The following is a 12,071-nucleotide window of genomic DNA, read 5'->3' on the forward strand; positions in this document are numbered from 1 at the left end:
ATATTAAGTACTATATAATGTCTATAGACATATGTATATATATACTATATATATTATATATACATCATAATATATTATTATTAATTTATTGCAATACGAAAATGATGCGTTAATATACACCGGTGTTGATAATTAATAATGTACATTAAAACGTTTAGTAATAATATACTATAAATTTAATTTAACCAAAAAATCATATGAATGAATATTTTATTCAAAACATTTACTAATACATAAGTTTTTTTTTAAGAATACACGCCCTTTATCACTGATGCTAAATAAGCATATTATCTGTATAAATATCAGAATATATTATATTAACAATAAAAGTTATTATTATGTATTATATATAAATAACATTTATGGCTTTTAAAGTATATGCGAAAATTATTATTCTTCGCAGATTATAATAATTAATAAGTTATTTATAAACTTTTAGTATAATATGTACTGACTTGGTATTTAAAAAATACAAATATATTAGGATCAACATAATGCTACGAACATTTAAAGATGGAAATTAGAAATGTAATTATTTAATTTTTTTTCCTAAATAATAATATTATATTATTATTTATAAATAAAATACTTATCATTATTATTTAGAAGAATGATGCTTAGTTTATCGTTATAATTATAATTATAATTATATACTTGAGAAGTGTAGTAATATGCTGTGCTATATTCTATGGGCAATAATAATGTTTAAAAAATAAATTACCTCTGGCATTAGTGGCAGCATCAGCAATTTTTTGAAACGCATCTAGATAAGCTCCGATGGCGTGAATAGTTGCTCTGCAAAACGATAATAATAAAAATCATATTAATGCTATAAATCGTCATAAACTTTTAATTGCAAATATGTTACTTATGTAAGTACATATAATTCAAGAGTTTAAACAAACTTATCAAAAATAACTAATTAATTATTTATTTTTTTAACAATAACCTATACATGAAAATATGCAATCAATTTATCTTAGTAACAATTAAATTACTAAACTATAAGTGTAAAGTATAAAAACACAATTAGTAAAAAAAAAGTTAATTTTAGCTGTACTACAAAGATAAATTTTAAAGTCTTTTTTTTTTGCAAAACAAAAAGTGTTACTTCGCAGAATTATATAACCAATTCTATACGCTTCACTTATTAAAACTTACGATGAGAAGATAATTATGTAGTGGAGGAAGTAACTACATATTTCATTACTTACAATTCGTCATACAACATATACGTATATTTTGTATGATAATAATTAAAAACAAATATAAACTACATTACATTTTTGAAATATAAGTTCATTTAATATTTACTTAACTGAAATCAGAATTTATTTAATGTTTCAATTTTAACAATAAAAAATTTAAGCTTGAACATAAGTTCAATAGTTATTATTACAAAAATATTGATTACCTGTGTGTAAAAATATTAATTATAGTTAATGTAATGCATATAAACCTATTTTTATAGTTTAAAACAAATAATTATTGAGTACTTACTTGAATTCAATAATAAATAATAATTTTTATAGGTTAAAAAAAATAAATAGGAAAACGATATTAACACAAATAAAGGAAATAGACTATATAGGCACATCCATGCATATTAATATTATAATGATATAATACTATGTAATATTTATTTATAAAATAATTAATTAACCATAACTATATTTTAATATAATTAAGAGCGTAAATCTATAAGTCAAAATTATATATAACTTTAAAAGAACTGTTATAATTTGTAAGTATTTGATAACAGAAAAAAAATGACAAAAATATAGATACCTAATTTAATAATAAATAGATGATGTATACTTTTTTTAAGATTTTGATGTATTTTTAATAATTCTATACGAGTTTCTACATAACAAGCACAGTAAACACGTTTTTCATTTGGAGATATGTTAGGACCTTTATTTTTTATTATAATTTTTATTTGAACCAAAACCTAATCAAATATATATATATATATATAATCAAACCTACTCAATATTATATGTAATATTATTTTTATACTAAACCCGAACTTTTAAAAAAATAAAAAAAATGAGCGAGTCAGTACCGCTTATTGTGCAGTAGAAATGAGTGGGTCACTATAATGGGTGTGTTAAATTTTAATTCAATAATATACCAAAAATGATTCTACGCAAAAACAATGCATTCTTTATATTATTGTGATTAATTTTTGAGTCAATACCGCCTTACTGTAAAATATTGTGAATAAAATAAATAAAAGAATAACTTATCTGCTGTATAATTATAAACCTAATGATATTGAGTGTCCAAATTTGAACTTTAAATGTATATAAAAAAAAAAACTGAGTAAATATATTATATATTTTAGTTATTTTAATTACAGTATGGATTACTTATGAACTCTTGTATTATATTTTAAAACCTTAAGTATGTATATCAAATTTATTAACAATTTTTAAAAAAAAGATTTTCGAGATTTTTTTTTCATTATTTTTATTTTAGTTTTTCTTAAAAATTTGAAAAGTTACAAGAATTGTTTTTACTTTTAACTTCTAAAAGTACAATTTTTGTGGGTGTGTGATATTTTAAACTTTTGACCAATTTAACAACCGAACTTAAACTTCATTACTACAACTGTGAAGTTGCATGTTTGTACTCACAATTTATTTTTCAAAATAATGAATATCTAGTATAAATTGGTAATAACAATGCGACTTAATCATTTATACTATTTATTCTATGACTAAATGAATTTAAAATATTTTATAAAATAGATAGTTTTAATAATTAAGCTTACCGAAGACATGTGTGGAGTTTTGTGGCTTTTGCCATGAAATCTTCCCACATTGGAGTTCCATTCTGAAATTCAAAATTATTAATATAATATAACATTTTAAGAAGAGCTTTTTTTATAATTTATAAAATACATTTACAATCTATAAATAAAAAATAATACAATACATAAATAAGTTGGTAATTTGAAAATGTAAGGTAAGGAAGCATCCGTCAACAAATTTTCCAAAGGAAGATAACTTATACAATAAAACGATAATGCATAATACGAAATTTTGTTCCGGTCACTAAAAACGACTATGGTCTGTACAAAGACTTGCCAAATATAAATTGTAGTAATAAGTCAATATTAATCGTGATACCTTATACGATTTTCTATCATATGGTTTCCTGCTTCTAAATGCGGTAACGATATATTATAATGACTGTTTATGTGTTCCGCGAGTACATTACCTACCTTGTTTTAAGTTAATTTTTAAATTTTTATTTATATTTCTAATTTTTATTAGATAAGGATAAAATTACAATAATTTGTATAGTCTATTTTTAGCCGACAGAAAATACCAAAAAATAAAAAAAATTAATTAAAGTTGCTTTAACAATAGAGTACAATACTTAATAGAATAAATCTTTAAACCTTTAATACATTTATATATGCTAATTATTTAATTGTATACGAAAATCGTTAAAGGTAATATATAGAATTATATGTAATATTTACCATATAATATTATCATGATTTATATCTATATAGTTATTATAAAAACAATCACAAGTAGAAAAACATGGGGAACAATACAATACAAAAAATATAAATTAAATTTTAAGCTGAGTAAACTAATCTTAGGCATTAAATAATAATGTCATATTTATTTTATTATAAAATAATTTTTTTTTAATAACCAATGAAAAAAAAAATATATAATTGATAAGTGAACAAATAATTAAAAATTTTTTAAAGACCTAAATTAATGTTATAAATACCTACAGTAGATGATATAGAACTACGTAATAGTACGTTTTTCCCGAGATTCATTGAATTAATGGATTTGGTGTTTAGAATTACAGCGTGCGAAAATCATTATCTAGGTCGAATTGCATGCGTGGTTTTCTCGAGGCAGAGCCGAGTTGCATATGCTGTTTTTGCAACTGATTTACACAAAATATCAAAATATGAGTGACATATTTAATATTCAGTAAAAATTACCAGATTTTTAAATACCAAAAATTTCAAATTAAAAAAATGCAAGTAGATATTTTTAATCGTTTTTAATAACATAGCAAACAAAAGATTTTAGTTTAAAGTTCATAACATTCCTTAAAAAAATAAATTAAAATAAATATAAGTAGTAGGTAAAACTTAAATATTTAATATTTAAACAATTTATTTATGAATAATTCTCTATACTACGTTATATTAAATATAATGTATCTTTTCGGGCTGCAGGAAACATATAATGGTATACCGTCTGGACACCAATTAATTCTACGCATCGATAGATAAACAAACATTTCATAATTTTTAATTATTTATACCATAAATTATTTATTTAAAACATGATATTATATATACTACATATATTTTAATTTATACCATTTATAAAATATTTATACCATGATTATAAAATTTGATGTACTATACTGAACGTACAACGTTTTTTTTTCCGGGACCCAATTTACCAATCCCGACATCGATTATTAATTATTTTATCGGGAAAGGGCAATAAACAGCTAGTACTTAGTCTGATTTATTTGTACATAATTTTTAGTGCCAAATATTAAGGTGTGCAAAAAATAAACCATCAACACTTTATTGAGTGGCAACATCATCAAAGTATAAAATACGTTATATAAACATACCCTTCTTTGCAGAACACGTTTAAATTAATATAGGTTAAAATAAATTAAAACAGGTTTCTTTTTATTCGATACATGAAGGGCACATATTATTATATGCAAGATGACTAGAAGTTTTAGTCATAACGGGAGTTATAATAAGGGATTCCCAACTTATAAAAACATAATAAATGTATTATTATTTATTTTGACACCAATTATTTTTATTATTTTTAACTAAACATTTTATTACAGGTTTATGAATTCTACAAATGAGAATATAGACCAGTTTGATTTGTACAATTCGTACTCTACTATATTTTTAAAACCATAAAAATTGATAAATAACCTATAAATATGTATACAAGTATGTATGTATACAATTCTTAAATAAAAGAAATGTATAAAAAGAACTTAGACGATTTTTAAAAATGTAGGTACAAAGGTACAGCCCATTTTATTTAGTTTATAACCCTGTTTATAATGTTTATATAGATTAATGGGTGAATACAATCATAAGTAATACCTTTTAAATCTTTAAAATTATTTTTAAAAAAACATCCATATGTTTCAACAAATTTCCTCATAAGACTTCGGTCGTTTAAAGTGTAAACAAATTGGAATTTATTAACATTAAGAGAACGCCACACCCAAATATGTAGTTCCGTCAAAAAACATAACTAGCCTATAGGTACAATAGCACTACAAGCAGAAACAAAGCACATTTGCACAGATTGAACCAATTTGGTGTTGTTATAATGTCTTAAGTTCTTAATCTATTATAAAACTTTAATGTAAGAACACATTATTCTAACATTTTTATTTATTTTTGACCATGTTTCAATTTTAAAGCGATGTAATTTGTGCGGAATATTTTACATACATAATCAGATAATCTATTCGAATAAAGTAATAAGTAATAACGGTAATAACTAAATTAATAAGTTATGTATTTTGTTGTTGTAAATTTCTACTTTTAACATAAGCCATTTGACAAAAAAAAAGACAGACCTCGACAACAATAATTAGTCTTATTTTATTTGTCTAAAGTAATAAACATTTTTTCTTTCAAGTACCTATGGTATTGTAGCATTGATAATTTACATACTACTAGCAAAATGCATAAGTACATTATATTGCTAATACTTTCACGATTTTTTAAAACAAGAGAAGTAATTATTTTTAAACATCACTTATATAATTAATATTTTAAAATATTATTTCCATTTTACTTTTATTTTTTAACTCACGATTCAACCTTTTTTAACAGTGCAAATTTAATATTTAATCGATATTAATTTGATCCAAGAATTATAATATTATAATTTGTAAGTGGGTTAGAAAAATAAAATGCAATTTTATTATGTATAATTATAAATAAAATATTGATCTTGGACAATACATAACTTAACACTCTGTATTATAATTTGCTTTCATATTAACAGCAGACTCCTGAAGAGGAGCATCGTCAACATATTGACCTGTTAAACAAAACCAGTTTTTACTTCCTGTTCCTCATTTGAGATACTAACCTGTATATCCCGAAAATAATCAATGAAAACTGTAATAATTTATATTAATATAAACATACCAGAATTTAAATAATTTAATATAAAAAAAAACAATGTTGACATTTTTTTTTCTGAAAATATATACATAATTAGTAAACATTAATAAGTAAACGTTGTTTTAAGAGTTTAGATAGATAATGTAATGATATATTGTAAATCAACGCATCTAGGTTCATAAATTAAAAGTAATAAAGACAATGCAAATATATTCTAAACGCATTTTAAATCTTATTGGAGTGGATAAGGTGTAGGGCAGAGCCGTAACTAGGGTGAAGCGAACAAGGCGCTTACCTTGGACACCTAATTTTTTTTTTTTTTTTTGGGGGGGGGGAGGGGCATAAAAATATTAAACGATTAAATTAAGAAAAATATTATTGATAATACAAGATTTTTCATCGATCCTAAGATTTGTTTTGCTTGAAAGGTAATTACTAAATTTTAGATTTTTCCAACTCTAATTATTAAGAAATATTAAAAACAGCGAGTGAGTTACCCTCACCACCTAGGTGGCACATTACTAAGATTCTGCCTCAGGATAAAAAATGGCTCAGTACTGCCCTGGTGCAGGGAAAATATACGAATTAAAAAAATTGTTTTTACCGTTTTGAGACCATTCGTGAAAATACATGCCAATTACTTGCTAAACATTAGCATAACAATTTTTTAATATGCAGGACGAAATCCAGCATTTGTATGTCTTGATTACAATGAATGACAAAGTTGTAGGAACTCAAAAGTCAGGATCAATTACACCATGTTACTGACTAAGTCCTATCCTGCCCAGGACAGTGGGATGAGAACGAAGGTAATTTCAGTAAACACTATTAAATTGTTACATCTAAGAGTACTGTGTCTTAATAAACCAAGAAATAAACAATTAATTAAATTTAGAAAAGCTGACATTTTATATTCGTGCAAATATTTAGCGAAAAAAATACGTATTAATAAAGAAAATTTTAACCTAATAACATGTTTCCAATAATAAAAATACCAATCATAGAAGATTTCAAAGTTTAAATACTTTATACTAATATTTTAGCTTATCATTTTAATATTAAGTAGAATAACTGTTAGCTATAAAACTTAAACCACAGGACTTACGACGAGAGTCCAGTCTTTTACATTTTGTTTTTAACATGTTAACGTTAACACTTTGAAAATATTGGAAACATTTTGTTTTTATAAATAGTTAAGGTTGTCGCAGATAGATTTGGTTATTAGAAATAAAAAAATAAACTAATTATATAGGTAACTTTATATACTACATTATACATCTATACTTTAAATACTATAGAACTAAATAAATTGGCATTATATATATATATATATATATATATATATATATAATATGTAATTCAACGACATCGTCAGTACTGTCAGACGATGGAATCGTGGTAACTTGTACCAATATATATATATATATATACATACAAACACTATGCGCATTGCACATTATACTTCAAATACGAGCTAAAACCGGTCTCTTGACTATTTATGGATGGATACCTACCATTTCGCAGTGGCCGTCAAGAGAAAACAGTTATAGTTGAATAGTACAGTACTACATCAAACTACATAATATCATAATAGGAACGGAGACACTCATTAACCATTACTTAATGATGTACAATTTGATCTAGCACGTCATAGGCTACGTAGTCACCTCCATCGAACGTTGCATATACAAAATATGTATAATTTACATATTTTATCGATTATGGGTATTTAAGTGATTTATGGTTCATAACCATAAAAAAATTGAGGTTGTTTTTTTTAAGAATAGGTAGTAAAGAACCATTAGTACCAATGATAATATGATAGACAATTAAACAATCAATAATTCTATTATTCCAGTTACTTATAAATTATAATAAATATATTATCGTGGTTTATAGATTGCTCAAATAAGATATACTATGTGTTAAAAAGGTTTAGATAATTGTGTATTTGTGAGTATATAATATTATCACTTACATAAAGCAATAACAGATAACACTACTACACATTTATTATGTAAAATATTTAATAACCTCATTAATTATTATATTATATTATCGTTTAACAGTCTCAATTAGTCTAAAGACCTTTTTTGAACTTTTTGAACACTCTGTATATAATATAAAAGAATATAAAATGTTAGCATCTATCAGTCCATCACCGATGAAGTGCTTGAACTAAAGTTTAAACTTAATAACATCGGCGCTATAAAAATATATTTTGTTTCGCAAAAAAAAAAAAAAAATTTCAATTCTAAAAGATTTCAAATGTAATTCTCTAAATAATTTAGTTTCAGGTTTTTTTAAATAGTCATAAGTTATTATTAACAGTAGATTTAGTTTTTGAGTATATAAAAGTTGTCATAAGTACATTATAAAATCGTAAAAATATCATCTAATCGAAAATAATATTAATATCATATTATAATATTGAGTTGTATTAAAATTAATATTGTGTTGTAAATTATTTAAAAGTTCTACTCATAAGATATAAAACATCGTATAAAGTTATTTAAGAAAATAAATATCATACAAAGTTATAATATTTTAGATAGGTTACATATAATAGTATACTATCCTAATTTATAGACTACTCAAGTATCAAGAATACCTAATGGCAATTATCTAATTTATATTTAAAAGGGTGTTAAATGTTCATAAAACATTATCGTTATACCCCGGCTATAAATTAAACAACATAATTAGGAATTTGAGGCTTGCTAATATTATATAGTTTTTAGAATATTGATATCAAAATTAAAATTTGCAAATTATTTTGTAGTATAAAATTCATAAAATGTTTAATATTCTATCTAATCAGTGATTAGATAAATTCGATACCTAGCTAATATACCTACAATAGGGCGGTTGCTTGCGGTAATCGGAAAAAAGCCCCGTATCAATTAAATTCATTACCTATTCGTTATTTTATTACGATTTACATAATTAAATATAATCATTGTATTTATCTATGTAACATTTCTTTAACATATCTAAAAATATAACTGCAATCTGCATTTAACATTGTCAATAATTGTAATTTGTCATTTGTACCTACATAATTTTAAAATGATTAAGGGTAAAAATTTAAAATAATTAAAAATATAAATTAATTGACATTTGTATATAATTTAAATAATTTATTTATAATTTTTTAAATTATATAATATAAATCACAATTATTATTGATTATACAATAAGTATCGTAAAAACACAATGATGCATGTTCTTTTTTGTCTAGTGAATCTTTGGTCGGTAAAAATGCTTCGATTATCAAACTTAGGGCTGATTTCTGGAAACAAATTGAATCTAGTATAGGTACTTCGATGGGTCAAAAATAATTCTTAGTACTATTCAAAGAAACAATAAAATTATAATAAAAATTGAGAATTTTTTGCAAAACCAATATGCAACAAAATTGATTTTCAGTTTTTTTTTTTTTTTTTTTTTTTAAACGAACACGGAACAACTGTAGATTAACCAACATATTTTAATATTATATTATTTTCTACACATGTTTTAATTTCTAAATATTTTGACTTTTTAAGCTGTTTCCAATGTTTCCATTTTAAAATTAAAAATGTTTTCTAAAAAAATCTAAGACAATTTTTTTCGCATGTTCCAAAGGCTCAAAAATTAAATACAAAGGTTTATAAGTCTTTGTTATTGTTATTTAAAAAATATTAAACATAATATAAATGTAGGATTTTTCTTCATATGCAATTGATATTCAAATTATGATAAAATTCGTCAAAATCATAAACAGTCTTAAATAATTTTTAAGTTAATATCTATTAAATATTTGATTTGTAAAACAAAGAATTGAACAACTAACACAAGATTTTTTCATAATAAGGTCATACTGTAACCAAAATATCTAAAAAATTATATAGACATAACTTTTTGCTATACCTAGTTTTAAAGTATAAATTATTCATCGATACTTGGATAATTGGATACATGGAACTTATTATGGAACTTGTAACGTACTCGTATATTATTATTATTATTATATTTTATATTCACACAACACGACACATAATAAAATGTTCTAATGCAGTGGCTTCGAAAAATATTAAGTCAACCTACCGTATAATTGAAAGTAAAATAATTTACTTTAATAGTTATATAAATATATCATAAATTTATAATAAATAATAGAGACCGACCATTTTTGCTTAGACAATTTTCGTTAAAAATAATTTTATATTATATTGAAATTTAACAAATACATTACTGTGACTTATTCCTCAATGACGAGGTAGGTACACTCAAAATGTACCTACTATACAGCGGCTACCTATTTTCCTCGTTTTTAATATATGTATCTATTATAATAGAATAGAAGGTTGAAAACTATATCAATTAAGTATTGGTATTATTTTACGTAGCTATTTTTGTAATATTTAAATCTGGGGAAAATATAGATAAACGAATTTATATGTTTGTATGCATTCAGGAAACATATCTATTATAAATTGATAACTATTATTAAATCTGTATAATGACTAAGAAAGCTAAAGTCTAAGTAGATTATTGGAATAAATAAAAGAATGTAATAAAAACAATATTAATTAATACAAGAAGTTACTTAGGTTACTAGTTAGTTATTACATAGATGCTTAATAATTAGTTATTTATCAAATTCGCAAAATTCAACGAATTTTATCTATTATAACATAACCAGATAAGTATTAAAAGTGCTGATTTAAATATTGCCTTGGTTATATTGAATATTTTATCTCGTTATAAATGCAGACGTCCCTCCCCTTGTTAACTTATACCCAACTGATAATTTTAACATAAAACGTAATAAAACTTTTGTTTTCCTTTAAAATGTTATTGAAATTAATATTTCAAATAGTAGGCCTTCGAAGAGAAACCTCGAATTAAATTTTTTTTCAAAATACAATTCATAAAATATTTTTTATAATAAGTACCTACAATTATAAGTTATAACTATAAATCAATTTATTAATTATAATGGATATCTATGATCTCTCTAAAATAATAAATATAAAAATAAACTATAGGAAGTTAGGTATAATGAGTTTTATTTGTATAGTTCATATTTTTACAGGATGTTAAGTATTTTGATGTTTCGATCGGTTTCAAATGTTAATATTTTTTAAGTTTACAGGATGATCAATTAGTATAGACATGGCTCGTATCGAGAACCGTAATATTCATAAACATTTATATGGTTTATTAGAGGATGTTATACTCGCATGTGTGGTCTCCGTCTTACTAATGTATAATTTACCAATATTTAAGTTCAGCAGTTCTAATTTTGTGATATTTCCTTAAATATTAAGAGTAAATTGATCTATCAAACTTAAAGGTAAGAACATTATCTATTATGTTCTTCGTAGAATTTTACAATATTTTAATTTTTAAACGAGTCAGGTATGTGCATTATTTAATGTTTAATTAATGAAACCCATTAACGGATAAATAAATTATGTATCAGTTTGGTTTACATTGTTTACAAGGAGTGATGGATATTTCATACCAAAAGTCCAAAATTATAGATTTTAAATATTACATAGATTATTTAAGGAAATTTTATTCGAATGGTTAAAACTATAATTATTAATTACTGATTAGTGATTACTAACTATAGCCTGTAGATATTTAATTATATTGTTATTTTGTTACATATTATTCATGTTATCAAAAAGTTATTGAATTTCAGATAAATTCTATCTATAATAATAATAAACCATATACCGATATACCTAACCTATAAAATATTATTTATAGGTTTTAGATTTACCGTTTAAGTGTTTAAATCTACTCACCTATCCAGTTAAATTCTGAGAACCAAGTTTAAAACATAGTTTAAAAATGTTGTCAGAGTAATATTACACACATAACACATGTATCGATGCGACTA

The 12,071-nt window shown here is 23.2% G+C and overlaps 1 protein-coding gene across 3 annotated transcripts in view; it reads right to left on the reverse strand.

Annotated features, from left to right (window-relative positions):
* The window catches only part of LOC132922161 (protein MTSS 2), a 37,191-nt gene that overhangs the window by 23,683 nt on the left and 1,437 nt on the right, over nt 1-12,071 (reverse strand). For all 3 annotated transcript variants that reach the window (XM_060985530.1, XM_060985537.1, XM_060985521.1), the window contains exons 2-3: nt 2,777-2,838; nt 722-795 (exon numbers count right to left, since the gene is read on the reverse strand). In XM_060985530.1, the coding sequence (XP_060841513.1) occupies nt 722-795; nt 2,777-2,838 (136 nt within the window). The remainder of the gene's footprint in view (nt 1-721; nt 796-2,776; nt 2,839-12,071) is intronic.

The sequence above is a fragment of the Rhopalosiphum padi genome, chromosome 1 (assembly GCF_020882245.1).
Source record: "Rhopalosiphum padi isolate XX-2018 chromosome 1, ASM2088224v1, whole genome shotgun sequence".
In the NCBI taxonomy this organism is placed as follows: domain Eukaryota; kingdom Metazoa; phylum Arthropoda; class Insecta; order Hemiptera; family Aphididae; genus Rhopalosiphum; species Rhopalosiphum padi.